Consider the following 25,047-nt stretch of genomic DNA (forward strand, 5'->3'; position numbering starts at 1 on the left):
AAGATCTAAGGCCAGTTCTCTTTAGCCAAGAAAGTCAGAAATGAACTTCCTGGGATGTGGGTAATTCTGCCAGAAAGGAGAGTTCTGCCCACAACAGGGAGACTGGGCCCAGCCCTTCTCCAGCTCTGAGTTCTACGGCACAGGCTAAGGGGGAAGTTTGGCAAGCCCAAGGAGAGCAAAGGAGCTCACTTCTGTCCCACAGCTGATGCCAAACTGTCCCTTCTTCCAGCAAATCTGTCTCAGGCAACCTCCTTTTAAGTCCCTCTGAACACTTCTTTCAGAAAGTCTGAATGTCCCAGGGAAATCACCACTGTGGCCAAGTTCCTTCCCCTCCTGGGGCCTCATTTCCTCTCTGCTTTGCTCACATCAGGATGGTGGGAAGAGGAAAGGGAAGCTGCTTTGAAAAACAATTTTAAAAAAAAAAGTGTTCTAGAAGGAAAAGCGGTTTCCTTTCTTTTATTTTCCTTCTTTCTTTTTTTTCCTTTTTATAACACAGTGTGGGCTCAGAGAAACATAAACCCTTTTGTTCAGAACTGTTCTGTGAATTTGCCACTGTATTGTTCTGATAGAAATCTCCGGAAGATGGAGTGCTCTTGAGATTGTCAAAACCCCGCAGTGATTGTGCCTACTTCACTAGGCTGATTTGCCCCAGTAACTGCACAGGAACACAAAACTTGCAGGCAGCTTTCCCAAAGGGGTGCCCGTCCCGGGATCAGCCCATCAGCATCACCTGGAAGACTGGCGAGACAAGCACATTCTCAGGCCCCACCCCAGGCGGAATGAATTACAGACTGCCAGGAACCTGTGTTTAACAAGCGCACGAGGTAACTGTGATGCACGGTTAAAGTTTGAGAGCCACTGTTCTACATGTTGGAGTTCAGAAACAGTCAATCCCAGAGTTCTTTATTTGAAGTCCACAAAGAGACTCTAAGACATCCGTGTCTCCCCTGAAATTCTACACATGATGTTCTGCCTGTGTGCTTTTCCATGAAGATAATCTGTACCTTTATCAGAGAAAAAAGTCACCTGCCAAAGATCACACAGCCACAGAGGAGCAGAGCCCAGCCTGGGATGGGGTTCTCAAAGCTCACACATCAGCAGATGCCCTTCCCTCCAGCCAGTCCATGGTCAAACCCAGCCTAACCCCTTACCTGAGAGATCTAAGGAGTTACTGTCACCAAAATCAGACTCTCCTGAAAAATACAGACATAGGCATGTATCCAAATGCCTGGCTTACAGTTAGCTACTGTTTACTCTCCACCCCAGAAGGCTCAGGCTACCCCTGCTCTACAAGAAGTAGGGGGTGGGGTCCTCGCCAAGAGGCAACATCACACACAGCAGCCGCGCACCTTCCTCACACACTGCACCTTCTAACACCACTCTCCCTGTCTTTGCATTTCTGTGATGTTCAGGATGGTCCAGGACTCAGTTCTCCACCACCACAGGTAATGGCAATGGGTACTGCCAGGAGAATGGGAGGGCCTCCAGAATGGAGAGGAATGGGAGAAAATGAAAAGGGATGGTTGGGCCTTTTCAAACAATGGGCAAAAAACAGCAAAATGGGTCCAGGGCTTGGGGTTTCCTTTTTGGTGCTCAATCCTCCACCTCAGCCTCCAAAACTGCTCTTCATCAAAGGGAATCTGGAAGACTTCATTTTCAGACAGTTTTTCCTCTCTTCCTACTCTTTATTCCCATTTCCACCCTTTTCTTATGCCAAAACCCCTGCTTGAAATGAGACCCCATTTCCACCCCACCCCCCCTTCTCAAAACTCCTTTCCCAAGGTCCAGCTGACATGCCACCTCTTCCTGGAAGCCTCCCCTGACTTCTTCACTATTCTGCCTGCATGCTGCATCATTCACTCTTCTGTTCTGTTGCTCACTGTGCATTCCGGCTTCTTAGCTGTCAGGGATGTCAGTATCTGCATGGACTGATCCACATGTTCAGGTCTGTGCATATGCACATATATGCACCTGCACTCATGTGTGAGCTTGTTTCTTAGCCCCTCCATTGGTGAGTATCATCCTCCCAAACAAGCCTGTGATGGACCTGAGGTCGTGCCTGTGTTGTGCATCTTCCTGTGGCCCCCTCCTCCTCCCACTTCCAGAATGGCCAAGGTTGGGGAGAGGGAAGGGAGGAAAGAGGAAAGAACCTGATCCCCAGTGAGCCTCTTATTCCACCCCCACCCCAATCCCAGCAGCCAGAGCCTGAGATCTCCTGAGGCTGGGTTCCTGCTGGATGGACAGAAAGACAGCGGTCTGTCCTCACCAAGGTTCCTCTTACCAATGGTTTCGGTCTCCCAGACTGAAACAGAGAGAAAGAGAGAGAGAAAAGTCAGAGGTGAGCAACGGGGTAAGAAAAGTCAGGGGCTGCTCTCCTTGGGTCTTGCTGATCACTTCCTCCTCCTTCCCAACCCCAAACATTAAAGAGGGCTCTGGGGGACCCAGAAGGCATGAGGACTATAAGCTGGGGACATTGGAGACCTTCAGAACAGAAACGAGTTGAAGCATTTGAGAAGAGGAGGGAGATTAGTGCTCCCACATGTCCAATCTCTCCAATATCCTACACAGCCACAGTCATCACAACAGGCTACCTGGGAACCGAGAAGAAACAGAAGAATCCCATTCTCTCCCTGCAAAGTATTCAAGGCAAGTCTCACCAATCAAGCTTTGTGAATAGAGGTGCTAAAAGGCCCTGCCTTAATGAACCATTAAGAATCAGGTGTAAATAACACCTTCATTGTGTCACTGCCAGAGGAAGGAGGGAGTGTGGAGTAAAGTGTATCTTAAGAAAACCTTATTTTACTATTGATTCATTTTTGCCTTTTGTTGTTAAGAAGAAGGAGTCTGGCATGGAATCTGACCCAGAGTAGACGTTCAATAAACAAACTTTAAAGAAATGACAGAATGAAAGAAATACATGAATGGAGGAAGTGATTAAGTTGGCCTCTACAGGAATGAATTGGAAATCAGGCTGAATCACTCACTGGCTGCCACCACGCCTGACAGCCCTCCAGTCCCACTGTATCTCTCACTGCAGCGCTTCCGCTGCGTGTATCCTCTTTCAAAATTCACTCTGGCCTGCTCAGGTCACACCCAATCCCCAAGCCCTCAGATGGGAGAGTTCAATGCCACCCTCCTCCTGGGCCGCCCGGTGGTCTGGAGGTGGAGGTATTGCTGCTGCAGGGTGCAGCACATGTAAACAAACCTTGGGGTGGGAGCCAGAGACAGGGGCCTGGGACCCCCAACATATGCCACTATTTTCTCTGCCACCTCCCGCAAGCCCCTCCCCCTGCAGGGCAGAGTCGATTATTGGAATTTGAGGTTTGACAGCAAATTGGCAAATTTGCCTTTTGCCTCTCAGAGAGGACAGGGGACTGCAGCAGGTAGGACTCAGTGCTGGAGTGGAGCCTGGAAACTTGCCTCTTCTAGAAGGACATCAGCCTAAGCCTTAGGCTGGAAAAGAAGAACGCTAAGGCCAGGTCGCATGGCCACACACAACTCGGACCCCTCTGATACCCTAGGGAGCCCCCGCCCATGGCTTCACAGCCAGGAGGTGGCTCAGTAAGTCACCTGGCTGGAGCCAGCCCCGCCAGCTCTCTCTGCCCAGCCCCAACTCAGTGCCTTCAGTTGGCCACCCTGCCTCCTGTGACACTCACAGGGATGGGGTAGAAGGCCTGTGGGGGAGTTCACAGGTCCCAGCCGAAAGGCAGGAACCGTTCTGGAAGAGCCCAAGGGACCCACATCCAAAGAAGCCATCTGCAGCTACCCCTTCCCCTCAGACACCCCCTGCAAGGGAGATGGGGCTACCGGGGCTTCTGCCTGTAGGTAGAGCATCGCCTTCTCTCCCCTGCCCTCTCCCTACATCCCACCTGTGCACAGAGCTCGGCCACTCTGCGCACCTTGTGGGCTCATCTATCATTTTGGTGGTCCCTGGATATCTCCACAGCACTTCAGTGCCCCCCAGAGACCTCAAACACAGATAAGCCCCGAACCCAGGTCTGCAGGACACTGCACCCACCCAGCCTTCCCTCTCAGGGAGGCACCATCGCGCACCCATGCCTCCAAGCCCACGTTCACGAGTCACCGACAGCACTGTGACACTGTTCCCTGTGTGTGGCACCCTTTCCCCAGGCAGCCCAAGACCCAGCTCCTCCCAACTTGAGCCCATGTAACTGCCTGAGGGCAGCTAGGGCCCAGAAAATGCTCTGCTGAGCAAACGTGAGTGTGCGCCGGCCCCACTGGGCCTTATGCCAGCGTCTAAGTGGCTCTGAATGTGGATGTGGGTGTCTTGTGTCCAGCTGCCTTCCCCACGCGTCTCATTCTGCCTGAGGGGGGTGTCTACATGCACGTCTCTCTCCATGCCTCCCACTGGGCGCTGAGGATCTGTGGCTGTGGGAGGATGGTGACAATAATCTCAGCTAACATTTACTACTGCACATTCAAAACGCGCCAAGTCCTATGCTAAGTGGCGTCCACAGCATCGCTTCACGTTACCATCACAGACGCACCTGGGAGGGGGCCACGGGGCCACATACCCAACTGACAGACAGGGGCCCGGGCTGGAGGGTGAGTGACAGCCGGCATGGATCCCATACGTGAGGACACAGCCTTGCTGTCATCCACAACCACGGTCCCCAAGTGTACCTGTGTCCCCGTGTGTGCACGTGTCTCTGGTTTCATCCCCCACACCACATGTGAGCTCGGGAGCAGGGACTGTCTGCCTATAGGGTGGCCTCCCTGTCCTTGGTGCTTGCCTGGGGCAGAGTTTGGGAAGCAGGCTAAGCCAGCGTGGCCTAAAGAGACTGGGATAAACCCACCTCGGTCTGGGTTGAAGATTCGGAAGAGCTCAGGGCAGCTGACCAGGACCATCTCACCCACGTGGGCCGGCTTCCAACACGTGATGTTGTCCCACATCCCAGGACAGCCTGTGGGTAAGATAGTCATGGTGAGAGGGGCTAGCCACACACACCCATACACACACATCACACACACCAACATACACAGCACACACACCACAGACACCACACACAGCAACCTACATGCTACATACACAACACACACACACCAACAAACACACATCACACACACACCACACCAGACACCGTGCACATCACACATACACACACACTACACATACATCACAGACACCACACAGCAACACACATCACACATATACAACACATACCACACACATGCCACATAGACCACACACACATCACACATGCATCACACACACCACATACACCAACCACTTGAACATGCACCACACACATCACACACACCACACACATATATCATACACACCACACACACACACCACATTCACACCCACACACATTACACACATCACACACACATACAACACACACATCACACATGCACCACACACACATTACACACACCACACAGAGATCACATACACACCACATATACCACATACACTACACACACACATCCTATACACACCACACACATGCACCACACACATCACACATATACACCACACACACATCACACAACACACATCACATACACACCACACATGCCATACACATACACATCACACACACACCACACATCACACACACCATACACATGTATGCACATACCACACACACCACACATGAATGTGCACACATGCACCACACCCACACACACCACACATGAATGTGCACACATGCACCACACCCACACACACCACACACACACCACACACACATCACACATGTACACACACACACACCCACACTTATACATACATACACTGAGGTGTGCTCCACGGCTTATAAGCCAGGCCCTTGCAGGGGGCCGGAAGTGGTTTAGCGGAGGGAAGGCAAGGCCTACAGTCTGAGGGAAGGCTCAGCCCTGTACCGGGAACATCCCTCAAACAGGAATGGAGACACAAGGCACTTCAGGAGCACCTGGGTAGGGAAGGAGGGAGCCCGCACCTGTTTTCATACTGCCCCACACCCCCGAAGCCCCACAGCCTCACAGCTGCACAACCTCACAGGATTGTGGGGAGGGGAGACACACCAGGCCAGGGCTGGAGCCCTAGGAATGAGATGCTGAGATGCAGGGGTCTCTGCAGCAGCCTCTCCCACACGCCCCACCCTAGCCCCTCCTCAGCCACCACTGAGGGGTCCCACTTCAGACCCACCCCCTCAGCAGGGCCCCCCACCCACCCTAGGGGGAAAGGCAGGAACAGGCTGGTCTAAGGCTGCTGCTCCACTCCCCCCACCTACCCCCAAGGCAGGCCCAGCAGGGGACACAAATTCATCAGCTGGAGAAGAGGGGAAAGCCAGCCAGGCAGAAGCCTGCACGCGCCAAGCCAGAATTGTGAAAGGACTCGGAACCAGAAGAGGTGGAGGCAGGCACTGCTGCAGAGGCCCCCACAGCATCTCCAGGCTGATGGAGAGGAAGGGACAGGCCAACTGAGAGGTGTTTAGGAATCCCCAAGATTTGGTGCCTCATTGGACATGAACTGCGAGGAAGAGGAAACTGTCAAGCTTGATGACCAGATTTTCAGGTCTAGGGGTCCCAGCGGCTCCTCTGACCCCTTTCCCCCGGTGCCCGCCTCTCCTTCCAGCTCTGCCAGCCTCTGTAGAGTTCCCTGCACTGCCTGACGCCACCTTTTCCTGCTCCATCCCTGCTTCTCTGGCTCTGTCCTCCCACAATGCTGAAACACCTCTCACCAAGGTCACCAGAGACCTCTTCACTGCCAAATCCAAGGAACAATTTCAGCCTTTACTGGGTCCCCCCCACAGCCCTGACTGAATGCAGGTGCTGGTAGCTGCCCTGCCTTTGGTTGCCCACCCTGCCCACCTTGGATGAGCTCACCCTGCTCATGGATGTTACAGAATTGTATGTGGACAACTCCCAGTCCTCTGTGCTGTCCACTCTGAGAGGGTAGAGCCCACAGCTGGTTGCCTGCTGGACATCCCCATCTTGAAGAACCAAAGATGATTCAAACACTGCAGTCCAACACTCAGTGCAGCATCTCCTACTCAAAGCTGATTGCCTGTTCCAGCCCCAGCTGGAAACTTGGGAGTCACCCCACTTCATCTCCTTCCCTTTAGTGCTCCTGATCAAGCCCTTGCTGGTTTTACCTTGAAACCTTGTGCAATCCATGCCCCACTCTCTATTCCTTCACCCTACTCAGTGAAGGAGCTCAGGACCCCTCACTGAGACCACGGGTACACAAACCCCATACAGCTATGACCACAAGCTTTTCAAAATGAGTATCTGGCCATGTCACAAGCCCCCCACCAACAATCCCACGCTTTCTGGGCTCTTAGCACCCTCAATCCTTAACGTGGTACTTACGACCCTACCACTCACTTTTCCTTCCAGCCTGTGGGTAGTGGTTGAGGCCATGGGATGAGACAGCTCACTTTGGGAAGGGACGTAAAGTGAGAAGAGCATGGAGGAGGGAACCCTGGAGATCCCATATTTATGGAGTGGGCAGAGGAAGCACAGGTAGTGATGCAAGCAGGAGAGAGTGGCAGAGGTATGGCGGGGAGGCAGGAGCGTGGAGCGCCAGGCAGCAGAGGGAAGCTGCAGGAAAGCAGCCTGCAGCTGTTAGGGATTATAAAGGAAGGCTATGGAGAAGGCTTCTGTGCCACGTCAGGGACAGCGAGTGACCGACAGCACCCGCCTCACAGGGCTGCTGTGAGGATTAATGAGTTCATATGTGCAAAGCTGTCAGAACAGAGCCAGACTCACTCAATGCCTCCTCACTGCTGTCAGAATCATTAATTTCATTATCCCAGTTAGGTGTCCCTGGGAACCACTCCCCTGAAAGGCCTTCATAGGCAGGGAGGTGAAGCAGGGACCTGCAAGGTGAGATGGCCAGGGCAGGGCCGATGACCGGCCCAGAGGACCCCTGGGAAGGTGCTGGAAAGAGGAGGGGCTTGGAGCAGGGGCCATGAGCTCACAGTCTCTGTTAGGGTCCGTGACGCTTGAGTGCTGTTTGGACCAGAAGGTATCCACAGCTTCTAGATGGAGAATATCCTGTCTCTCGGAATTCACACCCGGCTATTTTGGAGTTCGCACCCAGTCACATTGGCCCATAGCATCCTGCTCATGAAAGACAGAGTTTGGGAGCCAGAGGTACCATAGAAAGCTCTGAGAAGAATAACCCAAGAAGGCAAAGACATTAAAGGCCAGATGAGGGGAGCCGGGTATCAGGTCTCATAGCAATAGGCCAGTCATCGATAATTCCTGTGTAACCGTTAGCAGTGAACATCTAGCCAGCATGTGCTTGGCTGTGACATCATGTCCTTGAAAGAGACCCAACAGCACATCTTTGGCTGCAGCAGCCCATGTTGACCGTGGAACGGCCGTGGAGCGTGGCTGCGTCTGGCCCATGCCCCGGGAGCCCCAGCCAACAGATGTTCCTTTAATGGGGAACATTAGGCCCCGGCACAGCCAGCTGCTGCTACCATCTGACACTGCCGAGGTCACAGGGCCACTTCAGAGAGAATGAGCAGGGTCATGAGGGTTGAGGTCAAGGAAGGCTGCAGAGGTTGGGCGGGTGGCACGAGGGGAGAAGGGGGTTCTCATGTTGGCAGCAGAACAGGGGATGCATTCTCTTAACTCCTGTTTACTGAGTACCTGCCTTGTGCCAGGGACCATCTATGCACCAGGGCCAGATAGTGGAGAAAAAGACAAAGCTGTGAAATTGACGTTTGAGGGCAGAGTGAGGGGAAAGGGCAGGTCTCTACTCAGCGTCAGCACCGGAAGCCTTAAAACTTGAGTTCTGATCTCCTGCCACAGGCTCACTTGTGACTCAGGCCAGTCACCGCCCCCTCCACCATGATTCACATTTCCTATGTGCACACGGACAACTGAGTGTCTCTGTGAACTCCCAGCTGTGAGTGACCAGAGCTCAAATCTGGAACAGAGATTCACCCGGGACCTATTGGTGCCCAGAGGATAGCTGGGGCAGCTAAAGGTGCCTAAAGGGCATCTGCTGAAGTGCCCCACCCCAGCCCGGGGCCTGGGAGCTCTCAAGATATATCTGCCACAGTTCTCAAAGCCCTCCTGGCACCCCGTATGTCCCCAGCCTGGGCGCCCTCTAGAGTCCTGGAGACAATTTGTATAGTACCAGGGCAGCTGGGAAACCTAGAATGAGACCTCAGGACCCCAGGACCCGAAGACAATGTCCCTGACCCTATCGAGAGCTCGAAAGCCTCCACTCAGCCCTCTAGCCTGCATTGCTGGGGTCTCAGGAGACTCACAGCTGCCTCCCTGGGGCTCCCTAGAATGCCCTGGTGCCCATTTCTCTTGCAGTTACCACCTCCCAGCCCAGCACAGATGGGAAGACCCAGCAGGCTCCCACCTCCTCTCCTCTTTTGAATGGAAGTTGCTCTGGCCTCAGCGGATTGGAGCTGAATCCTCCCAGGCCCCTTTCCCTGGAGCTTGGGAGGATGGGAGTTGGGTTCCTGAGACAGCCTTGGGTTTTTCTAACTAAAAACAGCAACTGATTTTCCTTCCACTCACACACAGTACGTCCAGCTTCTACAGACCCATATGTTCCACACTCCAGTCTCAACAAAGCTAAATTTTGTTGAGACTGGAAGATTTCAAGATGCCTTTTCTCCTTCTTCTCCCCCTCCTCCCCCTCCTCCTTTTATCCTTTTTTTTTTCTTCCCACTTTCTTCTCCCTCTCTCTCTTAATTACTCATTTATTCAAGACATACTGAGTCAGACGATGCAGAACAATACAAGAGTGAATAGAAAGGGCCCAGTGTCTGCCTTCACAGAGCTCTTAGTCCAGTTGTATTAATAATTTTAGATTTTTATCTAAATTTTTGGAGATGCCACTGGATGGTGTATTCATTCCCCACTGCTGCTGTAAGTTTGTGAGCAAACTTACTGTCTTAAAATGGCACAACTTATCATCTTATATTCCTGGTCAGAAGTCTGAAATGGGTCTCATTGGGCTAAAATTAAGGTGTCAGCAGGGTTACCTTTCATCTGGAGGTTCTAGGGGAGAATCCATTTCCTTGCCTTTTCCAGATTTAAGAGGCCACCCACATTCCTGGGCTCATGGTCCCTTCCTCCCTCTTTGAAACCAGCAGCTTTGCATCCTCAAGTCTCTCTCCTTCTCTGATTCTCCTGCCTCCATCTTTCACTTGTAAGGACCGATGTGATTATTCTGGGTCCACCCAAATAACCCAGGATAAAATTCTCAGTTCAAGATCCTTAATTCCCTCTGTAAAGTTCTTTTTGCTATGTAAAGTAACACATTCACAGGTTTCAGGGATTAGGATGATGTGGGCCTCTCAGGGCGGGGTGGGGAGCATTATTCAACCTACCACAGAGAGGCTTTAAGACAAGGAGTCACACTTGGATTTGATTGTGTGGGGAAGATCATATAGTCCAATAGCAGAGATGCAGATATGGGGAGGCGTGTTAGGACATGGCTGTAGTCTAGGGGTGGGATGAAAGAGCTGGATTTGGAGCGATGGCAGCAGAGTTAGAGAGGAGTCCTGTGTGGGACAGAGTCAAGAGCAGAGCTGACAGGGCTTGGCCACACACTGGACCTAGCTGGCAAGTGTGCAAAAGACTATTAGTGCTCACCCACATCACATGACTGAGGGCACGCCAATGGTGAGAGGGTGGAAATGTGGAACCCATCTCTAAAATATCCCTCACAAGCTTCCACAGCCTGCCTCTCTTCCTTCTCAGAACCACCCTTGAAGACCACATGTTAAGGGTAGCAGTGTTCCAAGATGGAAGAAACCTGGATCCCTGAATGACTGTGTGAAGTCGAGCTCCGCCTCCTACCTCTGCTGACCACACTGGCCTATGATACATGCAAGCAAGAAATGTTACTGTGCTAAGTCTCTCAGATTTTAAGATTGATTTGTTACTGCTGCAGAGTCGAGGCCATCCTGACTAACACAGTACAAGGGAGAGAGGCACCAAGGATGTCACCCGGGTTTCTGGCTTCTGTGTCTGGATGAACAAGTGGATTGATGGGTGGATGGATGGGTGGGTGGGAGGATGGATGGATGGATGGATGGATGAATGGATCATTTACCACAGTGGAAAGGGCCAGGTGAGAAGCAGATGTTGGGGGAATTAGGCAAGTTGGAAAGCAAGAGCTTAGTCTGGGGTATGTTCAGTTTGAGATGGTGCTAAGAGCCAAGAGGAGACAGCTGTCGAAGTAGGCAGCTGGAGAAAAGTCTGGAGTCTAGAGAAGTAGCAACTGGAGAAGAGGGCAGGGAGCGGGCAGCACAGGGATGCTATTTAGGCCACGGACATGGATGGTTTGTCTAGTGAGAGAACAGAGATCAGGGAAAAAAAGAGGAGAGAACAGGCCTGGCCCCAACAGAAATGCCAGCATTTAGAAGAGGCCTTGGCTAAGAAGACTGAGGAAGAAAACCAGGACAGGCGAGGGACACAGCAGCCAGGAAAACATGTTTCAGGGAGGAGATGGCCGAGTGCAACCAAGGCCAAGTTTCCGTCCTCCCCTTCTTCCTCCAGAGGTTGAAAATCAGAACAGATCCTGTTCTCTGTGAGACCTCTCCACTCCTGACAACACTCCAAGTCTCATGGCTCCATCTGTGTATAGGCCCCCACTGGGGGACATGGGGAGAGGAATGCAGGCCCGGGGGTGGGTGGGGGAGTGCTGCATACACTTTCTGGAGCTGCTCCCACCTAAGACATTATAAAGTGCCCAGGAATGGCAGTGAAGTGTAAAGCAGGAGGGAAGGGATCCACTCAGGCAGGGCGACTGAGAGAGAACGCACGAGCTATTAGCTTTTGTCTGGAACAAAATAAGGAGCTAATCCTGGGTTGTCATGGTGATGATTTTGTCCAGTTCTACAGTGTTCAAAACTCCATAGAGCAGGGCACCAAAGAGACTCAGACAAAGCCGTGGTCCTTCCTTTGAGAAGCCACCTGAGGATGCCCGGGTATTGTTAGAACAAGATCCCCATTTTAGCATGCAATCCAGGGTAAAAACAATTCAATTTACCGAAATTTACTTTACAGCCAATGTTTCTGTTCCATAAAATGAGGACCCCGCTGTGAGCTGAGTGCTGGGGGTGGCATAGGACTAAAGATGCTGCCATCCCCTTTGGAAGTCAGTGGTTCTCAAGGTATGGACCGCAGACCGGCAACACCACCTGGGAACTTGCTGGAAATGCAGATGCTCAGGCCCCATCCAGATGTACTGAATCAGAAACTCTTGGGGTGGCCCTAGCAATCTGTTTTAACAGAAGATCTGATATTCAAGTTTGAGAATGACCAGACTTCAGGAAGACACAAGTTTGGATAGAAGTGAAACCCTCTGTCAGGGAATAAGTTCCTCAACATGAGGGTCCCTGCAGCACCACCCTTTCCTCAGGCTTGAGGACTGTTGAGTCTCAGAGCAGCTGAGAGGCCCAGACAAGAAGCTCCTCCTGCTCTAAGGATGGGGAAGCCTTGGGCCAGCCCTGATGTGCTTCCCTCCTCTTGGCCTCTCCCCTCTAATGAAGGCAGAGAGGACTGGATCAAGGCACTTGGTGCCCTGGACAGGCCTCTGAGACCAGGTCAGAATAGCAATGAGCAGGCCTTTCCATCCTCCCTCCAAGCCTGCTCTCTGCTGCCCCTGCTATGGCCACCACAGGCCTCCTCTTCCTTCTCCACCAGAGTGTGGGGACCCCCATTGAGGACCACACTGACCAACACTGCTTAGATGCAAGGAAGGTTTCTGGGCTGATGAAAATCTGCAGCCCTGCAAAGAGGAGATGCTGGCTGGTCTCATCCTGGGCAGGCAGACTGCAGAGTGAACAGAGCCTGGGGGCTGTGTGGCCTGGGGATGCCAATTCCCAGGTACAGGTGTTCTTTGTCCCTCCCTTCTGGTCACGAGAGCACTGCGGGAGAAAGGGCACTTCCTGTCTGAGATAACAGACCTGGGTCCCATCTCAGAGCCAGCTCTGCCTCCAGTGTGGTTGGCCAATGACCACCACCTCTGGCCTCAGCCTCTGTGGGCATCATATGACAGAGCCAACTTGGTATTGGCTCAAATCCCATTAGCATTTAGGGGTTTGGAACCGGGGACAAAATGACTAACTATGTCTCCAAAGCTCCTACTCTCCTCAATAAACACCTTTAAAACATGACAAGGATTTTGCAAACAATGCAAGGCAGGCTGCAAGCTTGCTTTCACTCCCTATGGCCATCTCTCTGGGCTCTATTTTTCACTCCCATTAAGCGGCCTGCTACCATGGGTGCCTCCTCTCAGTGCATCTCTGTCTCCTGGCTACCATTCTGAAGGCCACTCTGCACAGCACCATCCTAGGTTCTCCTTGGGGTGGAGGTCCCAGGACCAGTGAGGAGCAGGGGCTTGAAGGAAACAAGTGCCTTCCTGGAGCCCCCTGGAGTCCCCCAGCCATGCACACACAGTGCCACGGACATAATTCAACTAAGATCAGGGCTCTTGTTCCAATGGACTCATATTACTAGATTTAAAAGATTGTGGGAGACACACAAAATATATAAAAGTATGTTAAAACTCTATAAAAGACACTGTTGTGAGTTTACACTCACAGGCATTGGAACAAGCTGTCAGGTTTCCTTTTTCAAGTGTGTTTCAAGGACATCAGCTGACCTTTGGCCAGCATTCTGTGCATGGTGTGTGTGCTTGGGGACCACCCGGGCAGGGAAGGTGCAGGAAAGAGATGCAGCAGGAGGGCTGGCATGGATTAATAACACAACACATAGATGTCGATTCTTTGGTACACTCAGGTTTGACTCGGCTAGTAGTGAGCTCCCCAGCCTGGCTTATCTGGGCCCTGAGGGGCTACTCTCTGCCTGAGATCACTTGAGTACCCTGGTGGATGCTGCGCTCTGGTCAGTGGTTCTCAGACCTGTATACACTTTAGAATCACCTGGAGGCTTTTAACACAGATCTGCATGGAGTCCTCCTGACCCAAATGCTGAGGACTTTGGTCTGGAGAGGGGCCTGGACATCAGCATCTTTAAATGCTCCTGGGGGCTCTACAGTGCTGCAGGTGTGATGACAGGAGTGGAGGCCCATCTTTCACACGTGTGTTTAATTTGGAGCCAAGAAGCCCAGCTCCAGCCAGGGCACCCCTAAGAGCAGGCCAGAGGTTCTTAAGGTGCAATGGGGTAAAAGTAAGGCCTTCCCTGGTGAGTGACAGCAAGGTCAACACTCTCCCTGAACTTGAGGTCCCCTTGAGGGGAGTCCTCCAACCTCAGCCTGCAGGGCAAGCTCTTCAGACCACAACCCCAAAGTGAGCGGGATGGACGCTGCTTCTCAGGACAGCTTCCCCAGGGGCCTCTCCTCACCCTGGGCTGCCCCTCTCCTTCCCAAGCAAGTCATTAGAGGCCGAGACCTCATTCTATCCTGGGTCTCAGAAACACAAACACCTGTTGGCCTTTTCATAGCTAAGGAAAGGGCAGACCTCAAGCACATTTCAGGGCCCCTCTCTCCCAAGGCCTCTTTCCAGCCTCACTGCAACTGCCTCTGCTATATGACCTTTCACCCTGGCAAGGGGAAAGCCGAGGGCCAGGGTGTCTCCTCACTCCTCTTCTGAGCAGCAAATGCAGCCCAGGGGTGAAGGCATGAACTCCAGAACCATCCTCATGCACACCTTGGCTCCACCTTCCCAGCTGAGGGGTTTACTAGGTAAGAGACAAGCAACCTAACCTCTCTGTGTCTAAGCATCTTCATGTGTTAAATGGGGGTAAAACTCTACGCAGCCCATAGGTTGCTGAGGGTTAAATGAGTTATTGAGCGTGCGCACGCACACGTGTGTGTGTGTGTGTGTGCGCGCGCGCACGTCTGAGAGAGAGACAGAGAACCCAGTGCCCGCCTTGAAGTGCTGGCTGTTACAGTGCTCACCCGCCTTACTCACTGCTCCCCTTCCACCCTTCTCCAGCTGAACGCCTCTCTCCTCCTTCCCGTACTCTCCGTCTGCCCTCTGAAGCCCAGATCTGGTCCCTAACCTCTCCCCTGCTCTTCCAGAGAGCCTCCCAGGATTGTTCCAAGTGGCACTGACCTGCTTCCTAGAGATGTCTCTCTACTCCCCAGAAGAACTGGGATCTAGCAGAAGGTGGCAGCCCTGGAGACCCCCAACACTCCAAGATGACAGCTCCTAATAACTACAGTGTCTTAGTTAAGCGCTTAGCCAATGCCATATGCTGTCCTTAGCACTTCTCACAGGCTTTTATCACTTAATTGCAATAATCCCAAGTGGTAGGTATTATTTTTCCTCCATTTTTCAGACATGAAAATTAAGGTATTAAGGGCCCTTCAAAGATCCCACGGCTGGTGCTGGGGCTGGGGCTGGGGGGGGTGCTGGGACCCAGAGTGCATCACTCTTCAGAGGTGGTGCATCCCAGAAGTTGAGGGTACAGGCTGCCTGAGGGCAAGTTCCACCTCTGCCTCTTAATGGACTATGTCCTTAAGCAAAGTACCTCTTTGTGCCTCAGTTCCCTTATCTATAAAATAGGGGTCATAATAGAACCACCCCCAACCCCCAGCCGCTGCGGTGGTAGAATGAAGTGCTGGCACAGAGCCTGGCACACAGGAAGTCTATAGAGGGCCTGGCTATTAACATGATCCACTCCACCCCACTCATTTTAAAAGAGAAGATCCTGAGGCCCAGAGCAGGAAAGGGCCATGGAGTTGGTGGTCCAGCTGGGCCTTTAGTCTTTTCCTCTTCCCCACCTAATGGCTGCCCTTTGCTTCTGCTTAATTAGCTCAGCCCCACCCCATGATTCAAGGAAGGGGACGAGTAGGGAGAGATGAGGGCCCCTCTCCTTTAGGCAGACCGTGAGAGGGTGCAGCCTCCTCTCCCATCTGGACAGGGTTAAAGGAAAGCTATTCACTCACCTCTTGGAGAATCCTTCACACCCTGACCTCCTATGACCAGCCCTGACTCACAAGGTCCCTGAAGGCGGACAAGCGGAGCCCCTGGAGCAGTGGCAGAGATACCAGCTCAGTGGGAGCCAGTCACTGCTTTCCCCCACCTTCAACTCCAGTGGAGACGGACATGAAGTACACAGTATCTGCTCCCTGGGCCCTCAGCCATGCCCCCTCAACAGCCCAACCCATCTGCTCCAATTCTGAGTTCCAAATACAGGAGGTTACTCACTACTGCCAAAAACACCAGGCTCCTGCCTCTTGTGGACTCCTCAGCCTACCGTGTTCACCCATTCGTCTATCCCTCAATTGTCCACCGCCTTCAAATGCCTACCTGTCCCTTGGGCCTAGCTCAAGGGTTCTCAACACCAGCTTCTCATTAGAATCGCCTGGGGAGCTTTTAAAACCTATGGTGACTATGATGGACTCAGGCTTCTGATTTAATTGGTTTGGATTGTGGCTGGAGTACATTTTTCTGAAGGCTCCCCAGTGATTCTGACGTGCAGCCAGGTTTGAGAAGCGAGGATCCAGTTTCAATATATGAATCCTTCCCACAGAGAACTTATCTCTTCCTCTCCTGAGCAGACCTGCAGGTGAGACCTGCTCCCCAGCACCGGCCGGGCCCCTCCAGGGATGCTGCATGTCCAGCCTGGCATCCATCTCCCTTGTCTCTGCTGCAACATCCCTGTGGACAGGCCTGTCTTGCCCTCTCAGCCCAGAGTTCAACAAGCAGGTGTGCAATTAAACTGCACACAGCTTACACTGAGGTCCCTATCCCACCCCAGCCCCTGCCTCTTATTCTTCCCTCCTGGATGCTTTTATTGCTCAACCCCAAATGTATCCAAGACACGTGATGCAGGAGCAATGGCCCTGGGTTGGGAGCAGGACACCTGGATTCCAGACCCACCTCAGCCTGATCCTCCATGTGATCCACACCATCCCTGCCCTCAGGGCTCGGCAGTCCCACCCTCCAAACAGAGACTCGGACCAGATATTCTTGGGGTATTCTTTGAGTCTCCTCCAACTGTGTGCCCTTCTGGGCCCCCTGCCTCAGTCTCCCTCACTGGTGGGGCTCCAAATCCCCATTCAGCCTTGGTTAGGGCTGAGCAAGAGCTCAGCTGGAGGCAAAGGCCAGCAGAGCCCAGAGTAGCTCCCTCACCAGTTAATGTTCACTGAGAAGCAACTGGCCGGGGAGCTCCGTCCAGTGGGACCATTCCATTTAACTGGGCTGCGGATTAATCGAGTGCTTAAACAGATGGTGCTCAGAGGAGCCAGGAGGATCCAGAAGGAAAAATGAATCCCTCCCGCCTGAGCAGAGAGTCCTACCCTTAGGCAGCATGGAGCCAGTCCTCCAACGATTGAGGTGAAAGTGAGGCTGGAGAGGCCTCTGTGATGCCCCCTCCCCCAAATCCCCAACTTCCCCCGAGGCCAAGAGCCGAAGGCACCTTTGCTCTGTGAGCCTTAGCTTCCCATCTGCACAATGGGGAGTTAGGAGGAGAGGGGTTCAGTGGGGCCACTGGTTCTCACCAGGGATCGTGTCACTCCCTTGGGACATTTGAAATCTTGGGAGGCATTTTGTGGCTGTCATTGGGATCGGGGTATTACGGGCATTTAGAGGGAAAGGCTAAGAACGCTCAATGTCCTGCAACGTGTGCTTCCTCCAGCGCAGGGAAGCAGGACCCTCCTCAAATGCAGTCCCAGGAGAAGCATTGTATCCAAGTCTTCAAGACTGCAGTTCCTGCTGCTGCTTTCTTCTCTGACTTCTGATGCAATGAGCAGAGGAGATCGGAAAGGACCCCACATTTCCTGCCCTGGGTTGACCAAGTGCTCTACAGCTCAGCCACAGGCAACAGCTGTGTCCCTGCTGCCACCAAGCCCATTCTGCCTGCTAACAAGCTCTTGACAGCCACTGCCCAGCCCAGGCACCAACGCTATCCTAGCCCCTGTGGGAGAGAAGGCGGCCATGTCCAGTCACCCAGAACAGCTGTGAGGCATCCAGGCCACACTAGCCTTGAGGACAGCAGCCCCAGCATCATTGCCCAGAGCAGATCCAGGACATCAGTATTCCAAACGGCTTTCTGAAGGCCCCAGAAACCCATACCCTTGACCACTCTCTGCTAAGTGAGCCTGAGAACAGGGAAACAGTTCTAAAAGCTGGCACTGGGGATGTGACAGGCTCCCTGCTGCCCCGCTCACCTGGAGAGGAATCATTGAAGCCCATCAGCTCATTGGCCCTCTGGATCTTCTCCAGGCACATGGATTGCTCCTTCTTGAAGATGCAGTCAGAATGCATGGCGGGGGCCTGTAGGAGAACACAGGATGTACGGTGGGAGCAGGTAGGAAGGCCACCTGTAGTAGCTCTCCTACCAAAGCCCCAGGGGCAGTGTCCTGGAGGGAGTGGGGAGTAGAAGCAGAGAGGAGAGTGACAAGAGATGTCAGGGCCAGCAGGGGCCCTGACATTCACCTTGAGAGATACCATGAGGGCTCTTCTCAGTCACCAACCCAATGTGTGGCTTTGGACAGGTCCCACTCCCTCCTGGGCTCTCAGTTTCCACATCTTATAACAATATTAGCAAGTGCATATAGCACTTCACTCTGTGCATGCATTATTCTGAGTGTCATATGTGTGCGTGTGTATGGATATGGAGAGTACTATGCAGTACTATTTTTATCATTTTCCATTTTACAGATGTGGAAACTTAAGTACAGAGATGTTAAGTCACTTGCTCAAAGTCATGTGGCTCAGTAGACTGAAAAGCCAGGATTCAAAGCCAGGAGGTCTGACTCCAGCAGCCACGAGGCTACGACTGCAGTTTAAAGGAGAAAACAAGTGGTAGGGGAGAAGTTAGGCTGAGAAAGCTCATTGTCTGTTTCCTCCAGGGACTCAGGAAGAAGGTGCCCCCAGCAGCTGCAGGCTAAGGAGCGGTGGTGCCATTTAGTGGGGACTACTCACCATCCTTATTTACAGAAGGAGAAACTGGGGCTCAGAAAGGTTAAGAAACTCCAGCCCAAAGTTACACCGCTGGTTAATAGCAGATATGGGCTTCAAGTTCAGGACCAAGTAACTTCACAGTCTATGCACTGCTATTATGACAGCTGCTTCCAAATGCTGTCGCTTTAACACAAGACCCCAGGGCAGGGATGGTTCCCAGGGGTGTATCAGCAAGTATGGAGGCAGTCACAAGGCATTTGAGTTGCCAAGGGCCATGTTTGGGGACACAGTCCAATCCCTAGTATTCACAGATGTGCAGGCAGTTCTCAGGGAAAGGGACGGGCTTGTCTGTGGCCACACAGTGAGTCAGGGCAGAGGCAGGACTGGTACCCAGGGTTCTGAGGACAGCCTCACCCACTGCTATTCTGAACTCTCAGGTAGAGTGGTGGGACCAATACCTGGGAGTCCTCCTCTGCCCACTCCCCATTCCCACCTTTGCTCAGGGAGAGACCTGAGCAGGGGGCAGCCTCCTGAGTTCTGTCCTGGCAGGGTATTGTGGGCTGGTGACGAGAAAATCGAAAGAGCCTTCTGCAGCCCTGAGCAGGGTTCCTGCATTCAGCTGAGCAGGTTGTGTACTGTGCAACTCTAAAGGTTGCCACACATTACCGTCATAAAGATTTGTAAATTTTGTAATCATTTCTAGTCAAATCAGTACAGGGTCTTGAGGAAGGCATGTGTTTTCTGATTCACACAAAGGCACTGGGTGGCCCACTGGTGGTGTTGGCAGAAATACCAGCCAGATGAATAGCTGAGCTGAGGGCACACATAAAACATGGGTTCTCTGGAGTGGGGGTTCAGGTGAGCCTGGGGCTCCCAGAGAGACGTTCCTGGGCCCTTACCATAGGCAGCAGGAGGACAGCAGCCAGGGAAACCTGCACGACACAAGCCATGACGCTTCTTGGCCAGCACCACTGGCCTCCCACTGACAGCAGCTGTGGGTCAGCCCCAACGTGGCTCTGGGCTAGAGAGGAAGGAAAGATGTGAATCCTGTGAGCCCAATGCAGTGGCAGGGGGCGAGACCACCTCCCTTCCTTATTCCCCCAGCTCCCTGCAGCACGGCTTTCAGCCTGCAAGGATAACCCTACCTCCCTGCCTGCATCCGTCTTGCTCGTTCTTCTTCTGCCTTGCAAACATGTGCTAGGCACTCAGTCTGTGCTAGGTGCTGGGATACTATGGGTACACACTGGCTCAGCTCCACCAGTCTCCTGGCATGGTCTGGAATGACTTTCTCCTTGGCAACAGAGGGATTGCCTCCCCAAATCTTCACATTTTCCCCCTCCTCCACAGTGACAAAGCTTTCGCTGGTACATGCATGCTCACCTAGAGATGCTATTTCCTGGTATCTCTAGACTGGAGGTGTGGGCACATGATGAAGTTGTTAGCACTTATAGAATGTGGGTGGCAGCCTGTGGCCACATCTGCACCCTCTGTGCATGAGGTCCTGGCATGATCTCTGCTCTTGCTCTTTAACCCTTCCCAAATGACAAACCCGACTTTGACAGTGTGGACATGAACAGGATCTGAGGGGGGTAGGGAGCAACGCTGCGAGAGGAGGCAGGACCGCCAAGTGACCTTGTGGAACCCAGCCACCCAGCCTGCCTGGAGGCCCACCTAGCTCCAGACTGTTACACCAGCAGGAAACCACCTTCTAGCTAATTACCCCCTTAAAGGGCCTCTTTGTTCCAGCTGCCTGGCCTGGTTCCCTAACAATTACACCCTCTTTTTGCCCTACCTCACTCTACTTCATCTTCGGGATAAAGCCTTAAACCATGACACAGAAAATACAGTGACAGCTGAAGCATGTGCTCAGACCTCAGAGCTGCAGGAGCTCCAAGGGGGCAGGTCTGCAAGGACTGGGGCCACTGGTGGGGACCAAACAGATAGGTTACAGGGAGTCGAGAAAGGAGGCTGCAAGAGCCCAGCATGCTCCCAGGGGAATAGTATACTCTGCTTCTAAAACTGATCATTACGACATACACCCTACAACACAGCAATTCTGCATCTGATAAATATTTGCACTTGGACGAAAAGAAGCACATGCAAGCACATTCGCCACCGCATCCTTTAAAATAGCATCAACAATAAAAAATGGGACAGCAAAGCATCCATCAACAGGCACTGCTAAATAGGCTCCAGTAGAGCTGTGCAATGGTTATGGTTATTTAAAAATTATTATTACTATTAAATTATTATAAAAGAGATTGAGTGGATCCATATCAGGGCACTGCTAACCCACAGGTGCCTGGCCCAGGAGGCCATGGGGGGCCCAAGCAAATCCTTCATGTGCATCCCAACCATTAGTCCTTGCACACCCCCCTCAGCGGGCAGAGCTGCTGCACCCCAGGGGCCTTTGTGTCTCTCACTCTCTGCCTAACCACATCCCCTCCCTCTCTCCTTGCCTCCCACAGGGCCTCTCCAAGCTCAAGCTGGAGATAAGCAGGCATCCAAAAAGCGGAAATAAAACCAGCTGCAGGAAGGCTCAAAAAGAGGGAGCCCCCATCTCCCCATATTATGCACCAGGGCTCAATCAGAGATGTGGAGGGAGGCCTCAGATATCCCCAAGAGATGCTCCAAGAAGCCTGGGGACCATGGCAACACTGGCCCAGCCTCTTCCTGTGGGTCAGGGAGGACAGGGCAGGCTGGGGAAGCACTGGTCTCAGCACTCCTGGGCACCCTGAGGCACCATCTCTACCAGGCACTCAGGCTTTGGTCTCTGTACCAGCTCCTAGGGCTTGCCAGGCCCCTGGTGGCCACAGGCTACCTCTGGCGTGACCTAGCACTGGTGGCCCCCAAAGGGCTTGGTCACTTCTACCAGCCCTGGGAAACCCAAGGCTCTGCCTGCAAAGAGACAACCCTGCTGACTTGCCTGGCTGCGAGGGAGGAGTGTCTGGCACCAGTGACCCTCGGCAGAGGCTGGAGGCCATCTCTCTAGGCCAGCAGAGTGTTTTGGGGAGATCCTGCAAGGCAGAGAGCCTCCAAGATCAGGGGTTGATTCCCTGCATCTTCCACAACCTCGGGCCACAAAGGTGAAAACAGAGCTCCTTGCTCTCAGCAACACCTTGAGATGGCAGCAGCACTACCCCTGTTAAGACTGGGCTGCCCCCTAGCGGATACTCACTGCTTCCCCAGCAAAGCCCTAACCTCTGACCCCAGTATGAAACCTGGGCTGCCCACTAGAGTCATCTGAGCTTTCCAAAACTACCCCTGCCCAAATGAATCAGAAGCACTCAGCTGTGGTTCGGGCAGCAGTGGTGTTTAAAGTTCTCCAGGTGATCCTCTTGTATAGTTAGGATTATAAAGCCTCTATTTTAACCTTTATTAGAAGCCAGGGAGCTGGCACAGAGGAAACCAGGATTTTGAACAGCTCTGGTGGGGTGGGAGAGCGGGTGGCAGCAAGCAGACAGTGAGTTTGTGTTTTGAGGATTTCAGATTCTGTTTCTCTCTCTTTCACACACACACACACACACACACACAGAAACAGTTCCACAGAGATGATCATAAACACATGTCAACCCTAGAGACAAAGAGACATTTATCCCCAGGGCCACCACTTGAAGATATCAATATAAACTCCCATGATGGGATACACAAGGTAGAGATTCTTTCAGGGACCGACAGGCAACCACACACACACACACACACACACACACACACACACTCCTTCGCAGACACATAGAGGACCACACACAGAAAGAAGATATGTGCAGATGCAAGCACACAGCAATTCAGATGTTGATATGTCACATATCAGACTGTAGATATACAGAACAATTCACACTGACACACACTCACTCAGCAAAGGCCTTCAGCTATAGAGAGGCAAAAAGATATATTCGGATTCAGATATGGGTGCAGATATAGGCACGACACACACATACACACGTGTGTACATGCATGCACACATGCAGGGATGCCCAGACTTTCAGGGGCCTCGCCCGTGCTGTGGGAAAGACAGCTCCTCAGCTATGGCTGCAGTGGACTGAAGACAAGCTCCATCAGAGGCCCTAGCCCCGACCCACCCCCAGCCCTCTGCTTCATCACCAGGCTGTTTACCAGGAGACAGGTGTGCCTCCAGCCCAGTGACCCAGGGCGCCTCCAGTGACCCCGCTGGGTCAGTGACTAGGGCGCCTCCTCTGGAACTAGACCCAGGGTTCCTGATTCCCACTGTTACCTTCTCTTGGTCCCCACACCCATTACAGTCCACCCACTGCCCAACTGGACACAGACGCCCCTGCCAGCAAAGAGGAGAAGAGAGAGAACCTGGGAGATCCCAGGACTTGACTCGGCTGGGGACCTCAGGAATCAGCTCCCACAGCCTCTCCCCTCTCTGGGTGGTAATCCTTTCAGGCACTTCTGCCCCCACTGCAATGCTGCACTGCCCCCCGCTGAACAACGCTCAGAGTTTACAGACTTAGGCCGCCTGCCCCAAATCAAGTGCTTCTCTGCAGTGTCCCTCTGAGATGCGTCCCCTCACTTGTTGGCCACCCCAGCCCTGCCAGTGGCTCCTCCTCCTCCGGACTCTCCCAAGCTTCTAGTGACACCCTCAAGGGACAGGCCAGGCCCCACGACTGCAGCCCAGGGTTGAACTCTCCCCTCCTTGAGGATGGATTTCAACCGAGCCGCAAAAGTGACTCAGGATGGGAAAACAGGTCACCTCATATTCCCTGGCTCTCTCTCTTGGGTCCAGGATCTGTTGGGGCAGATAGTTTTTAAGGATGATTAAAGTTACCTCCTGGCATTTAGTATAACAGACTTCAGACCATTTTGCCAGAAGTTTTTGCCCTAGGAGCTTGGGAAAACAGCTTAACTTCTCTGTGCCTTCTTTTTATCATCTGTAAAATGGGAATAATATTAATGTCTGTCTCACAGATGTTACAGTGAGGCATCAGCAAATTTATACAAATAAACTATAGAGTATATACTATAGCCTGGCACTCAGTAAGGGCTATACATGTGTTAATTATTATTATCTCACCACTTTGTGTTCAGACTTTTTGCACCCTCTTGCTGTCACCTCCACCCCCACAGCACCGTGTAACATTCAAAATGGGAACAGCAGGCCTCCTGTGATTTTATTTACTAGTGGCTAACATTTATTAAATACTCAGTACGTGCCAGACACTCTTCCAAGCAATAAACATGTGTTAACTCATTTAACCTGCCTGAAATAGTTACTAGCATTAGCTCATTCTATAGCAGAGGTGACTGACGCACAGAGAGCGTAAGCAACTTCCCCAATATCACACAGCAAGTCCCTGGTAGAGCTGGGAAGTAAACCCAAGCAGTCTGGCTCCAAAGTTGGTGCACTCCATCCCTATGCTTCCACTGCCCTCTCTTACTGGTCAAAGGAAGATCAGTTCAGAGTCCACTGGTACCCTACTAGGGACCCACACACACACCTCCAGGGGCTGGTCAGGCCCGCCACTACACCCATTTACATATCTATATCTAGTTTCCTCCTTAGGAAGAGTTCGTGACAGATACAACATTTCAGACCTGAAATAGACTTTAGAGCCCACCTCCCAAGGTGCAGATGGGGAAACTGAGGCCAGAGAAGGTGACACACTTTCCAAGGTCACACAATATAGAGCCTGGAGGCTTGCCTGGCAGGAATGGGATGTGTGGCAGATACCTGGTCTGTAAGGGAATTCAGGGGGATCCCAATAGCACACCATTCCCCCTTCCTCCTCAGGCTTCGTAAGTCCAGCCACCAAACCTGGAGTTAAACTGACTACAGCAGCCATGTCCTCCTCTGAGTTGCTGCACCAGGCAGCGGTGGCCCCTGCACACAGAGGATGGCGTCATCAGTCAGCACACGGGAGCGAGCGGTGACTCACTGGGCTAGCAGACTTTCCACATCTCTGTGCAGAGGGGACTCAGAGACCCTCCAGCCATCCCTGTACTGTCCAAAGCCCGGCAGAGCCCTTCTGCTTCCCCTGGCTGAAGGCAACTCTGCTCTTGAGATGGGCACTTGCCCCACTCCAGCGTCTGGCCCAGGCCCACAGTGGGAAGCTCTGATGTCCCTGTGCCCTTCCCAACCAGCCCACACAGAGGCACAGGTTCCTCTGCCTCACATGAGCCCACACAGGCGTGTGTGGACAGCCTACCCCACCTCTTTTTGGGGCCACACAGCCCTGGGACTCTCATCTGCCCCTCATGGGGCTGGGGCCCT

At 52.7% G+C, this 25,047-nt stretch overlaps 1 protein-coding gene across 10 annotated transcripts in view; it reads right to left on the minus strand.

Moving 5' to 3' along the window:
- The window catches only part of ADCYAP1R1 (ADCYAP receptor type I), a 59,207-nt gene that overhangs the window by 28,530 nt on the left and 5,630 nt on the right, over window positions 1-25,047 (minus strand). For 4 of the 10 annotated variants that reach the window (XM_015133765.3, XM_015133760.3, XM_028845892.2 and 1 more), the window contains exons 2-6: window positions 19,715-19,836; window positions 18,080-18,185; window positions 4,818-4,925; window positions 2,282-2,302; window positions 1,152-1,193 (exon numbers count right to left, since the gene is read on the minus strand). In XM_015133765.3, coding sequence (XP_014989251.1) covers window positions 1,152-1,193; window positions 2,282-2,302; window positions 4,818-4,925; window positions 18,080-18,185; window positions 19,715-19,765 — 328 coding nt within the window. In that variant the 5' untranslated portion in view covers window positions 19,766-19,836. The remainder of the gene's footprint in view (window positions 1-1,151; window positions 1,194-2,281; window positions 2,303-4,817; window positions 4,926-18,079; window positions 18,186-19,714; window positions 19,837-25,047) is intronic. The other 6 variants (XM_077996957.1, XM_015133762.3, XM_077996954.1 and 3 more) reach the window with 2 other exon arrangements.

Source organism: Macaca mulatta, chromosome 3, assembly GCF_049350105.2.
Source record: "Macaca mulatta isolate MMU2019108-1 chromosome 3, T2T-MMU8v2.0, whole genome shotgun sequence".
Classification (NCBI taxonomy): domain Eukaryota; kingdom Metazoa; phylum Chordata; class Mammalia; order Primates; family Cercopithecidae; genus Macaca; species Macaca mulatta.